The 14,585-nt window shown below is 46.9% G+C and overlaps 1 protein-coding gene across 1 annotated transcript in view; it reads right to left on the reverse strand.

Moving 5' to 3' along the window:
- Window positions 1-14,585, reverse strand: part of LOC129638890 (protein Shroom2-like) — a 140,582-nt gene that overhangs the window by 45,363 nt on the left and 80,634 nt on the right. The window contains exon 3 of the mRNA XM_055563613.1: window positions 7,260-7,379. Coding sequence (XP_055419588.1) covers window positions 7,260-7,379 — 120 coding nt within the window. The remainder of the gene's footprint in view (window positions 1-7,259; window positions 7,380-14,585) is intronic.

Genomic DNA, 14,585 nt, shown 5'->3' on the forward strand with positions numbered 1-14,585 from the left:
GTGAAGCCCAGAGAAGGTGAGCGCACCGCATCTAACTTTTCACATTTCAAAGAGCAGCTTTTCCGAGGCAGGCTGAAAGGGTCAGAGTCCTACCCACTGGATGGCTTTTCCCAAACAGAAAACCTTCAATGCTGCAGTACACTTCTGAAGACAACACCCACAGGCTGGGGGGAAGTCCGCAGCATGCAGAAGTATCCTGGATAGCAAACCGCAGCCCACAAAGCTAAGGATGGCTTTTAGGTTTTCTAGTGGGGGGGAGAGGGCAGAATTCAAACAGTACCACGTGATCCATAAAAACAATCTGAAATTCAAATTTCAGTGCTCATAAATATAGACTGAGGGGAACACGGTCATGGCTGTGTGCAGGGCTCCAAACTCAGAGCTGAGCAGCTGCCAAAGACACCTGCCCACCAGCTAGAAAGTGTATCTGGCCCCTTGCGGAACAAGTTCGTGAGCCTCTAGTTTAGTGCATGAAATAATTAATGCTATGCACTGCTAGCACGAGGAAGGCCATCAAAAGAGAAGGATCTTCAACTTAAAAAGGCAAGTTCAGAGATAAGATTATATTTGCAAAACCCAAATATTAAATTACAGGCATTCCTCATTTTACTGCACTTTGCTGATACTGCTTCCTCCCTGCCCCCCAAACTGAAGGTTTGTAGCAATTCTGCATCAAGCAAGCCTATAGGTGCCATTTTCCCCAACACCGTTCACTCTGCCACATTTTTGAAATTATTGCAGTATTTCAGAATTTTTTCATTATTATTTCTCATGGTGATTTGTGATCTTTCATGTTACTATCGCAAAAGGACTGCCACTCATTGAAAGCTCAAACAATGATTAGCATTTTTTTTAGTATTTTAAGACTTAGGTATGCACTTCTTTTTTTTTTTGATAGGACGATATTGCACACTTAAGCTCTCAATGGTTAAACTATTTATCCAGGCATGTAAAGTGCTTTCATTAAAGCTCAACAAAGCTGGAACATTCATGCTTCAAGGGGGTTAAAAAAACTGCATCTACTTGAGGTTTGAGAGGAAGCAAGATAAGAAAGAAAAATGTGTGACCTGGGAAAAGACACAAGAGTGTGAGCTGGCTAAGTCACATGAACACTGGGCTCCACACCGTGTCCTCGGAGGACAGACCAGGTCCCCTCCCAGAAATGGAGTACATTTCTCTCCATCCTGTCTCCCGCATTCCTGAGTGGATTTTTCCGGGAGATTCTAAGTCCAAGCAGACAGAAATAAAGCTCAGCGCAGTTTCCACAGGGCACATGGGTGTCTTAATTCAAAAACAGCCAAATGGGCTTCATGGAGATCCTATTACATGAAGTCACTGTCATAATGCACTCTGAGGCCCACTTTTTCACTTAAGTGTTACCGCTGGGATGATAATCTGGGTTTTTCCAAAGTACCGTGGACTCCAAATACTACCATCTCTTATGGCTGTAAATAGGTAATATTGTACTTATCTATGTAGCTGGGCCATGTCTTAGTGGCAGCCCATGGGCTCCTTAGCTGCGCCATGCCAAGACTTAGTTGTGGCATGTGGGATCTAGTTCCCTGACCAGGAATTGAAACTGGGGACCTTGGAGCTCGGAATCCTAGCCACTGGACCACCAGGGAAGTCCCAGGAATATTCAATTTAAGACACATTTTCCTTTACAGCAGACATTTAGTAATAGTCAAAAACTGACTTTGAGATATTTATGTTAGCTCTGAATACACACACAGACACACACAGTCATGCATATCACGCATATGCACACACATGCACACACACATTCACATACATATACAAATACACGTACACACTCACACAGGCACTTGTGCACACACCCCAAAGAGGCACACTACTGGCTGTTACCATTATCCTTCTAACAGACTAGCGAGGACACTGGCCACTAACCAAGGTGCCTGGTCAGCTCCCTGTGGCTAGCAGAAGCTTCTCCAAGCCAACAACCCCATGGTGCTGTCTGGGGGTGGCATTTGCCCTTCTGACCCTGAAATGTGGGCTCCAGGTAAGCCATGTGGACCAGCCTTCCCCCTTCTACCAACTCACAATTCTCAGGCCCTCTGTCTCAAAGTCACCAAGAAACCACCAGGCCAAGGCTGGTCCCAAGCCTGGCACATGGGCTGTGAAGGCCCCTGGTTTCCCCCGTACCTCCACAAAGCAACCTGGGAGAGAGGGTGCTGGTGTAGCACAGAATCCCCTGGGGAGCTTTGGCAAAATGTCCTGCTCATCACGTAAGTGACTCCTGCCTTCTAATCTGCACGTAAACATCTCTAAAGAAGGGTGGTGATGTGCACAGCCATCCCACTCAGCTGGCTCAAAGGGATTCGGCCAAAACCGATTTATCAATTAGACGACATAAATGAGAAAGCACACTTGCCCATCCTTTCTCTTGGTATTTTGTTTTGTTTTGTTTTCAAGTATTATACATCTGCTACTTAGTGAAAAAAAGTTAGAATCGTTCCAGTAATGATGCATCCATAGACTTTTCTCATCAGAAAAGGAACATCATTCTGAAGTCAAGAAAGGCACCATACAAAATAAAACAATCCACAACCTACAGGATGCAGAAAAAGCAGTTCTAAGAGAGAAATTTACAGCAATGCAAGTTTATCTTAGGAAACAACCTCAAATACTCTAACCCTATATGTAAAGCGACTAGAAAAAGGAACACACAAACTCCAAAGTTAGTAGAAGGAAAGAAATGATGAACATTAGAGCAGAAATAAATGAAATATAGACTAAAAAACACTAAGAAAGATCAAACTAAAACCTGATTTTTGAAAAGATGAACCAAATTGATAAACCTTTAGTCAGATTCAAGAAACAAAAGGACCCAAAAAATCAGTAAAGTCAGAAATGAAAGAAATTATAACTGATACCACGGAAACACAAAGGATCTTACGAGATAATTATATGAACTACATGCCAATAAAATGGACAATCTAGAGAAATGGAAAATGTTCAAGAAACATACCATTTCCCAAGATCAAACCAGAAAGTAGAAAATATTAACAAACTAATTAGCAGCAACAAGCTCAACCTAATTTAAAAAAAAAAAAAAAAAAAAACTCCCATCAAACAAAAGTCCAAGACCAGATGGCTTCACAGGTGAACTCTACCAAACTTTCAGAGAAGAGTTAACACCTTTCCATCTCAAACTACTGAAAAAATTGCAAAGGAAGGAATGCTTCCGAACTCATTCTACGTGGCCAACATCACTGTGACACCAAACCAGAGACATCACACACAAAAAATAAAATTACAGGCTATTGTCACTGATGGACATAGATGAAAAATCCTCAATAAAATATCAGCAAACTGAATCAAAAAAATACATTAAAAGGATCATACACTATGATCAAGTGGAATTTATCCCAGGATATACCAAGGATGCTTCCATATCTGCAAATTAACCAATGGGATACACAACATTAACAAACTGAAGAGTAAAAACCATATGATCATCTCGAGAGAGGCAGAGAAAGCTTTTGATAAAATTCAGCATCCATTTTGATAAAAACTCAACCACGTGGGCATAGAGGGGACGTACCTCAACATAATGAAGGCCATATATGCAAAATTCACAGCAAAGATTATACTCAACAGTGAAAAGCTGAAAGCATTTCAGGAACAAGGCAAGGATGCCCATTCTCATCACTTTCACTCAACAAAGTTTTGGAACTCCTAGCCACAGCAATCAGAGAAAAAGAAATCAAAGGAATTCCAGCTGGAAAGGAAGAAGTAAAACTGCCTCTGTTTGCAGATGATGTGATATTATACATAGAAAATCCTAAGATGTCACCAAAAAACTCCTACAACACATCAATGAATTTGGTCAAGTTGCAGGATATGAAATTAACATAAAGAAATGGGTTGCATACTAACAGTGAACCATCAGACAGAGGAACTGAGGAAACAAACCATTTACAACTGCATTAAAAAGAATTAAGTACTGAGACGTCCCTGGTGGTCCAGAGCTTAAGAGTCCTAGCTTTCACTGTGGGGGCTGTGGGTTTGATCCCTGGTTGGGAAACCAAGAGCCCATGTGTCCCTCAGTGTGGACAAAAATAACAATAATAATACATACATATATACATACCTAGGAAAAATACACACATATATACATACCTAGGAAAAATCTAACCAAGGAGGTAAAAGACCTATAGTCAGAAAACTATAAGACACTGATGAAAGAAACTGAAAATGCCATACACAGAATGGAAATATATACCATGGACTGGAAGAATATTGTTAAAATGACCATACTGCTCAAAGCAATCTACAGATTCAAAGCTATCCCTATCAAAATACCAACAGCATTTTTCACAAAACTAGAACAAATCAATTTTAAAATTTGCATAGTAGCATCAAAGACCCTGAAGAGCCAAAACAATCTTGAGAAAGAAGAGAGATGGAGGTATCAGACTACACTACAAAGCTATGGTCATCAAAATAGTATGGCAGTGGCACAAAAACAGACACATAGGTCAGGAAACAGAATAGAGAGCCCTGAAATAAACCCACGCACTTATCATCAACTAGTCTATGACAAAGGAGGCAAGGATATAAGAGAAAAGACAGCCCCTTCAATAAGTCATGCTGGGAAAACTGGATAGCTACATGCAAAAGAATGAAACTAGAACATTCTCTAACGTGGTATTAAAAAAAAAAAATCTCAAAATGGATTAAGGATTTAAATTTAAGACCAGAAACCATGAAACTCCCAGAGGAAAATACAGGCAGAATACCCTTTGACATAAATTGTAGCAGTATTTTTGGGGATCTGCCTCCTATGGCAAAGTAAAGAAATGCAAAAATACACAAACGGGACCTAATTAAAATGAAAGGTTTTTTCAGAGGAAAGGAAACCATCAACAAAATGAAGACAACCTACTGAATGGGAGAAAATACTTGCCAATGACACGACCAATGAGGGGTTAATGTGTAAAAAATAAACGGATCCAAATCTATCTGAAAAATAAATACCTGATTAAAAAATAGGCAGAAGGGACTTCCCTGGCAGGCCAGTTAAGACTCTGCCCTTCCCCTGCAGGGGTGGAGAGTTCTATCCCCAGTTGAGGATCCCACATGACGCACATGGCCCAAAAATACATTAATAAATAATGGTTAGAAGACCTGAATAGACATTTTCCCAAAGGAGACATACAGATGGCACACGAAAAGCTGCTCAGCATCGGTAATCAGAGAAAGGCAAGCCAAAGCCACAATGAAGTATCACCCTCACCTGGCAGAAGGTCTGTCATCAACAAGACAACAAATAACAAAAGCTGGTGAGGATACGGAGAAAAGGGAACCCTTGCTCACTATGGGAAAACAGCAAGCAAGTTCCTAGAAAGCTAAAAAGAGAACTACCATAGCATACAGCAGTTTCACTCCTTGATATATAAACTGTCCCCACCCCAAATGAGAACACTAATTCAAAAAGATAACATGCACCCCATTGTTCATAGCAGCATTATTTACAGTGCTCAAGATACGGAAGTGACCTTAAAGTCCATCGACAGATGAATAGATTAAAGAAGTTGTGGTATATATCATACACACAAACACATACAATGGGATACTACCCAGCCATAAAAAAGAATGAAATTTTGCCATTCGTATCAACAAGGACAGGCCTGGAAGGCATTGTGTTTGATGAACTAAGGTGGAGAAAAACAAATACTGCATAATGTCACTTACATGTGGAATCAACAACAAAGAGAACAGAAGCAGACTTACAGACATACAGAACGAACTAGTGATTACCAGTGGGGGGAGGGAAGGGGGAGGGGCAGGACAGAGGTAGGGCAGTAAAGTACAAACGATAAAATAAATACGCTACAATGATATATTGTATGGCACAGGGAACACAGCCAATATTTTACAATAACTTTCAATGAAGTATGTGTGTGCTGTGCTTAGTCGCTCAGTCGTGTCCAACTCTCTGCAACCCCATGGATGGTAGCCCACCAGGGTCCTCTGTCCATGGGGATTCTCCAGGCCAGAATACTGGAGTGGGTTGCCATGCCCTCCTCCAGGGGATCTTCCCAAGCCAGGGATCGAACCCATGTCACCCACCTTGCAGGTGGATTCTTTACCAGCTGAGCTACCACGGAAGCCCAAAAACATTGGAGTGGGTAGCCTATTCCTTCTCTCGGGGAACTTCCCAACCCAGGAATTGAACCGGGGTCTCCTGCATTCCAAGAACACTGGAGTGGGTAGCCTAGCCCTTCTCCAGGGGAACTTCCCGACCCAGGAATTGAACCGGGGTCTCCTGCATTCCAAGAATACTGGAGTGGGTAGCCTATCCCTTCCCCAGGGGATCTTCCCAACCCAGGAAATCGAACCAGGGTCTCCTGCATTCCAAGAACACTGGAGTGGGTAGCCTATCCCTTCCCCAGGGGATCTTATGGATGCAGGAATTGAACCAGGGTCTCCTGCATTGCAAGGCGGATCCTTTCCCCAGCTGAGCTACCTGGGAAGCCCATTAGATGGGAGTAGCAGCTTGAAAAATTGGGAAATTAAAACACGCTTACTCCTTGGAAGGAAAATTATGACCAACCTAGATAGCACATTGAAAAGCAGAGACATTACTTTGCCAACAAAGGTTCGTCTAGTCAAGGCTGTGGTTTTTCCTGTGGTCATGTATGGATGTGAGAGTTGGACTGTGAAGAAGGCTGAGCTCTGAAGAATTGATGCTTTTGAACTGTGGTGTTGGAGAAGATTCTTGAGAGTCCCTTGGACTGCAAGGAGATCCAACCAGTCCATTCTGAAGGAGATCAGCCCTGGGATTTCTTTGGAAGGAATGATGCTAAAGCTGAAACTCCAGTGCTTTGGCCACCTCATGCGAAGAGTTAACTCATTGGAAAAGACTCTGATGCTGGGAGGGGTTGGGGGCAGGAGGAGAAGGGGACGACAGAGGATGAGATGGCTGGATGGCATCACTGACTCGATGGACGTGAGTCTCAGTGAACTCCGGGAGTTGGTGATGGACAGGGAGGCCTGGCGTGCTGCGATTCATGGGGTCACAAAGAGTCGGACACGACTGAGCGACTGATCAGATCGGATCTGATGCTGCAGAGCTGAAATGAAGACTACCATAAATGAACTACACTGCAACAGGAAGGAAAAGAAAGAAACACGTGGTGACAACAGGGCAGGGCTGTCAGCGGTGTGGCAGAAAGTGAAAGCAGCTCCCCAGCCCCCGGGGAGGCGGGGGAGAAGGCAGAAGGTGCGCCTACCTGGCGTGGTACCGGCTCGGCCGAGAGGGGCAGGGAAACAGAGGTGCAGCTGGCTCGGACTGGCTGTCGGAGAACTTGGTGGCATGCCAGGAGTGTGGCCTCCAGCTCAGCTCATTCCTCCTGGGGGTAGGAAAAAAAAAAGGGATGCAGACGAGTCAGGGACATCACACCGAGGACCGCTTCATGCCTAGAAAGGACTGAGAGGCTGCATCGCGGTCGGGCGCGGTCACTTCCCCTTTAACATCTGGCCACCAACACTCCTGATACAGGTTCGTTACTGGAGAACTGGTCTGAGCACAGAGTGACAATCACTGGTTTCCAGGTGCAAACTGGCCCTCGGGCTGCCAAAATGATTCTGTTTCTTTTTAAACATGTTTTCAATTTTTTTTTTTTTTTTTTTGGCATAGTGGAATCCTGGTTTCCTGACTGGGGATCAAACCCATAGCCCTTGCTCTGGAAGCTGGGTCGTTAAGCACTAGACTGCCAGGGAAGTCCTCCAAATTTCTTCGAGGTAAGAAGATAAGATACATCTTGCCTTCCCTTTCCCGTCTCCCCACCAAAAACCACAGCAGCATCTTTTGTCTTGCCCATGTCAGTGCAACTTTGCAGACACCCCTGGCCTCCTTGAGGAGAAGGTGTGGGCTGGGTGTTACAGGATTGGGTGCATTTATTTATCCACTCACTTAGGCAAACATGGCTGTCCTGTAGTCAGTGGGGAGTGTGTGTGTGTCTGTGTGCGTACATGCGTGTGTCTGTGTTAGTCACTCGGTCGTATCTGATTCTTTGCAAGCCCATGGACTGTAGCTTGCCAGATTCCCCTGTCCATGGGATTGGGGGGGTGTGTGTGTGTCTGTTAGTCATTCAGTGGTATCCAACTCTTTGCAACCCCATGGACTGTAGCCCGCCAGGCTCCTCTGTCCATGGGATTCTCCTGGCAAGAATACTGGAGTGGGTTGCCATTTCCTTCTCCAGGGGATCTTCCCAACCCAGGGATCGAACCCAGGTATCTTGCATTGTAGGCAGATTCTTTACCACCTGAGCCACCAGGGAAGCCCTAACAGAGACCAGTGGACACGTATTGCTCTGAGCCTGTAGGAGTTCAATGGGGACTGTGTGTATGTGTGGGTCAGTCACTCAGTCGTACCTGAATCTTTGCAAACCCATGGACTATAGCGTACTAGGCTCCTCTGTCCATGGGACTGGTGTGTGTGTGTGTGTGTGTTTATGGCTGTGTGTCTGTGTTAGTCACTCAGTCATATCCAACTTTTTGCAAACCCATGGACATAGCCCACCAGCTTCCTCTCCGTCCATGGGATTCTCCTGGCAAGAATACTGGAGTGAGTTGCCATTCCCTTCTCCAGGGAATCTTCCCGACCCAGGGATCAAACCTGGGTCCCTGGCATTGCAGGCAGATTCTTTGCCATCTGAGTCACCAGGGAAGCCCTAAAGGGGATCAGTGGACATGTATTGCCCTGAGCCTGTCAGAGTGTCTGAAGTCATCTAAGGGTCCCCCATGGTGGGCATCACCATGCCCTAGACCAGCGGGCTCCAGTCCATTCCTGCCAGGGCTTCTGAATGTCACAGGCGCCTTCCCTGCCCCTGCCACAGGCACCATCATCCATGACGGCTTATTAGGGTTTGACCACACCTGCCCAGGTGTCGGAAATCTGTGCAGCTGCCGTATGAACATCACAGAGCCTCCAGGGCGAGCTGCTGCGTGAGGAGACGGTGCACACTTGCCTCTCCTGCTCCTGCAATTCAGGACAGACCAGTCTCGCCACAGGCAACTCCAGATGGGAGCTGAAGGGCACAACTGAGCCTCTAAGTACCTGATGGATGTCAAAGATTCTTTCCAACAGGCAAGAACATTAAACACTCTTATGCAATAACGAATAGTAATGAAAACCCCGAAAGTTATTTACAACACAAACCTTCTGATGACTCAGATAATTAACGAGGAAAAAAAAAAAAACCCATGGGTGGCAAAAATGCGGAAGGTGTTGACTTGATGACAACTGCCTACAAACTGAAGCATAAAACGGATGAATCCATCCCACCTCGGGAGTAAGGCGATTGTAAAAACCAAGACTGTACCTCATCGAGTTTCTCAAGATCCTCGTAAGGAAGCTTCTGGCCACGTGAATTTCATTTTCAGATGGCTTTTTCTGTGCTATGATATCCAGAACGTCTTTCATCTTCCTTCACAGGTAATTAACAAAGGGAGAAAACTAGACAGACTGCAGGCAAAGGAAAGAGAGGCTGGGAAAAGGAAAGGCCTCACACCGTGTGGCAAATTATTGCAACTCTGTAACAGGAAAGAGTGGGAAAGAGATGGTTTACTGGGGCAGTCCTGCACCCTGAGAGGAGTAAATGTTTCTCATCCTATTTTAGAAGATAATATAGGCAGACCTCAGAGAGATTCTAAGTTGGGCTCCAGACCCTCACAACAAAGCAAATACGGTAATAAAGCTAGCCACATGCGTGCTTTGGTTTCCCCGTGCCTATAAACATTGTGTTTACACTACACTCGAGTCTACCAAGTGTGCAACAGCATGTTTACGAAAACAATGTACAGACCTTATTTTCAATTAAAAAATGCTAACCATCCTCTGAGCCTCCAGAGTCCTAGTAGTAATGCAAGTAAATGCAAAGATCACTGACCACAGAGACCGGAACAAATGTGATGGCGGAAAAGTTCGAAACACTGTGAGAATTACCACAATGTGAGACACAAAGAGACAAAGTGAACAAGTACTGTTGGAAAAATGTCACCAACAGGCTAACTAATGGCACTAATGGCTTGAGAGGGCTGCCACAATTTTTAATTTGTAAAAAACAAAAAAACAAAACGCCAGGATCTGTGAAGCACAATACAGCCAAGTATGTCTACACACGGGTTTCCCAGGTGGCTCAGTGGTAAAGAGGCAACCTGCCAATGCAAGGAGACGCAGGTTCGATCCCTGGGTTGGGAAGATCCCCTGGAGGAGGAGATGGCAACCCACTCCAGGATTCTTGCCTGAAGAATCCCATGAACAGAGGAGCATGGTGGGCTACAGTCAATGGGATCACAAAGAGTTAAACAAGACTGAGTGACTAAACAATGTCTGTACACAGATACATGTTTCTACTTTGAGAAGACACAGCCAAGGGTCACAGTACTAATTATGGCTTTTTAAAAACAAATGAAAGCACAGTGGAAAGGGTGGTACCCACAAGCTCTAAGTAAGGAACTGGGCTACTGGGGACAGTGAAATTTTCCTAAAATGTGTGTGCTCTTATCAGATCTTCAGACTTTCCTAGAGCATAGTAAACATATTTGGGAATCAAGGGAGGCTCCCTGATAGCCCAGCTGGTAAAGAATCCACCTGCAATGCAGGAGACCCTGGTTCAGGAAGATCCCCTGGAGAAGGGATTAGCTACCCACCCACTCCAGTATTCTTGGGCTTCCCTGGTGGCTCAACTGGTAAAGAATCTGTCTGCAATGAAGGAGACCTGGGTTCGATTCCTGGGTTGGGAAGATGCCCTGGAGAAGGGAAAGGCTACTCACCCACTCCAGTATTCTTGGGCTTCCCTGGTGGCTCAGCTGGTAAAGAACCTGCCTGCAATGCAGGAGACCTGGGTTCCATCCCTGGGTTGGGAAGATACCCTGGAGCAGCGAAAGGCTACCCACTCAAGTATTCTGGCCTGGAGAATTTTCCATGGACTCAACAGTCCATGGAGTTGCAAAGAGTCGGACACGACCGAACAACTTTCTCTTTTCAGGTGGTTTGTAAGCCCCTCTGGCGGCTAAAACGGCAGGGTTTTTAAAATTTTTCTTTTTTCTTAAGAATTTATTTATTTTGTATATTTATTTATCGGGTCTTGGATGTAGCACACCAGCATCTTCATTGCATCCCGTGGGGCACACGGGCCGTCTAGTTATGGCATGAGGGCTTTCTTGGGCACTGCACAGCATGTGGGATCCTGGTTCCCCAACCAGGGCTCGAATCGGCGTCTCCTGCGTTGCAAGGCAGATCTTTAACCACTGGACCACCGGGAAGGTGGCCCCTAGGGTTGTCTGGATGAGAGAGACGAGGGCGATTGGCTGAGAGCTGATCTCTGGCATCAGTCATTGGGACCAGACTGGGCAGCAAGGCACAGGGGACCAAATGCTGCTCTGGCGCCACCTAGAGTCCCCAGGTGGAACAGACACAGGAGGGGCAGATATAAGATGCTCATCTCAGGAGACTTGTGTTTCTTCCTACACAAGATAAACGCTGTGTGGCTTTCAACCACCGGGAGCCCGCCAGCATGGGGCCATGAGGGGTGCACAGGCCACCAGTGAGCCAGTGGGGTCGCTCAGTCACATCCGGCTCTTTGCGATCCCGGGACTGTAAGCCTACCACGCTCCTCTGTCCATGGGATTTTCTCCATGGAGTGGGTTGCCATTTTCCTTCTCCGGGGGAATCTTCCCAATCCTGGGGATGGAACCCAGGTCTCCCTGCATTGCAGGCAGACGCTTTTGCCATCTGAGCCACCAGGCACGGGCCATAGGATGAGTCAAAACAAGATGCCCCAATGTGAGGGAGCAAGGGATACCTGCTCGGGGTTAACTGCCCCATGTGTATGGGTAGGGAAGACCCACACTGCAGCTAAAGTGCCCTTGAGCCCTTGGGGACGGGGAGCCCCCAGAAGACATCAAACAGGAGTGGACCTGAGTGCTATGGAAGGAACACCCCCCCCCTCACTGCCCCCACTTCCCCCACCACGGGCCCCAGTCGGACACAAGCCAGCTTGGCTGTGGGAAACCAGCAAGGACGCCCCTTTCCGGGAGGGAGGAGGCTGGCATAGCTCAGCCCAGAGATGCCCAAAGCTGTGCAGGCAGGGATGCTCAGGAGAAAAGAGCCCAAATCCGGCCAGGGCAGGGGGTGCTGATGCCCCCCACTGAGCGGGGAGCTCTGAACTCCAGCAGTTCCAGAAACGCAAGGGGGCTGAGTCCAAGCCATGCCCACCCGGAGACTAACAGTGTGACTGGTCACCCCAGCAAATAGGAGAGACATCCTTTCTGCTCCAATGGCTACTGCGGCTCGGACAATCTTAAAAGAAAAAACATAAATACAAGTATTGTAGAAAACGTGGCACATTTAAAAATTAGAAGGCCAGTAAGACAACAAACAGCTTCCCTGGTGGCTCAGCTGGTAAAGAATCCGCCTGCCATGCAGGAGACCTGGGTTCGATCCCTGGGTTGGGAAGATTTCCTGGAGAAGGGAAAGGCTACCCACTCCAGTATTCTGGCCTAGAGAATTCCATGGACTAGTAGAAAAACCCGTAACCTAAAGATGACCGTGAGTAACATCTCTCTGCATTTCTTCCCCTGTTTTAGATAGTTCAAAGAGTCCTGCAGACCCGGTGGGGCCTCTCCCTCTGCAGCCTGCTGGGTTGGGTGAGCATTTCTGCATGCCCCTGTCACTCTTCTAAAATGTCTTTTTGGAGGGGGCCATGTGGCATACAGGATCCTGTTCCTTGACCTGGGATCAAACCTGGGCCCTCTGTCATCGGAAGCACGGAGTCTTAACCACTGGACCGCCAGGGAAGTCCCCAAAGTGTCATTTTTAATTCGGCCTAATATTCCTTCCATGTAAATGCTGAAAAAGCTATGGTGTTGACTAGCAGAACACTGGCTTGTCTAGTTTCCAAATCAAATTATCCGTCCTAAGGAGGGTTCCCTGAAACCTTTTCCACCAGGTACACACCAAAATTGATCTCAGTTTGCAAAAGAAACTATAGCCTGCCAGGCTCCTCTATCCATGGGATTTTCCAGGCAAGAATACTGGAGTGGGTTGCCATTTCCTTCTCCAGGGGATCTTCCCAACCCCAGGGATCGAAATCAGGTCTCCCACACTGTGGGCAGACTCTTTGCCCTCTGAGCCACAAGGGAATCCCAGTTTACTTCAATATTAAAAATAATTTTATATGGCAGGTAGTCTTTTTCTTTTTTTAAAGGAAGACGTTTAGATCACAAATATTAAACATGATAAGGATACCACTAAATATTAAGAATGGATCTAGATCTTGAAAATGAGTTTTTAAAAAAGCAATTATTAAAATAAGCCCTTGAGTGAAATGTTCACAATCTCAGAGAATTCTTCTCTCAAAAAAAAAGCAATAAACAAAAATCACGTGAATGCCGGGTTATTTTCCTAACCTTTCCAAATGCAGCAATCAGCGGCTGCCTCAGAAAATAAACACAGCCTGCATGTGGTCCCCGCAAGCACGGTGGGCCTGAGAATACAGGGTCTGCAGGCTGGGAGGCCAGCGGGGAAGGCAGGGCCTTGGCTGGACACTGTGACAGGGGAACCACAGGGTGTGCGGGCTGCAGGTGACACTGGCCATGGGGAGACTTCTTGGGGAATAAAACCCCAAGTGACACTTGGGGCCATCTTAAAAGCAAGAGTCGGAGTAGACGGCAGTGGGGAGGGCCTTGAAGATAAAGGAGAGCCTGGAAAGTCCTGCAGGTGCTTCCCACTGAGTACTGGGGTGGCTAAGATAAGCTCCAGGCAGGCAGCCCCCGGAGCTTCCGGACGCAGGGGGACAGAGGTCTGCATGATGCTGATGGTGCTTCCGGGCTGGAGGAAAGCCAAAACCGCAAACACCCTTTTTATTAAGTGTTTTGAAACCAACACATCTCAAAGCACCAGCCTACAGACACTAGGAGAAGACTCTTGAGAGTCCCTGGGACTGCAGGGAGATCCAACCAGTCCATCCTAAGGGAAATCAGTCCTGAATATTCATTGGAAGAACTGATGCTGAAGCTGAAACCCCATACTTTGGCCACCTCATGCGAAGAGCTGACTCATTGGAAAAGACCGTAATGCTGGAAAAGATAGAAGGCAGGAGGAGAAGGGGGCGACAGAGGAAGAGATGGTTGGGTGGCATCAGCGACTCGTTGGACGTGAGTTTGAGCAAACTCCGGGAGTTGGTGATGGACAGGGAAGCCTGGCGTGCTGCAGTCCATGGGGGCCCCAAGAGTCGGACAGGACTGAGCGACTGAACAACAACAACAACAGACACTCAATGAAGCCCGCCCTGAGCTGCGGCTGCCTTCCTGCCCCGGTCAGGCTTCTCAAGCCTCTCCGTCTCCAGAGCTGTCTCTGCCTCCCACCTCTCCAAGGTCCCCGCAACTCAGCTCTGCAGATCGGGCCCTCGCTCCGCAACCCTCAGCGGCTCCCAGCGGCCAGGGAGCGACACCCAGGCCCCTGCAGAGTTGTCATGTGCTCCCCGGGTGGGCACACTGCACTGGCACAAGGCCTTCTGGCCATTCAGAGGCGAGCTGGGGTCTGAGATGCA

Source organism: Bubalus kerabau, chromosome X (assembly GCF_029407905.1).
Source record: "Bubalus kerabau isolate K-KA32 ecotype Philippines breed swamp buffalo chromosome X, PCC_UOA_SB_1v2, whole genome shotgun sequence".
Taxonomy (NCBI): Eukaryota; Metazoa; Chordata; class Mammalia; order Artiodactyla; family Bovidae; genus Bubalus; species Bubalus kerabau.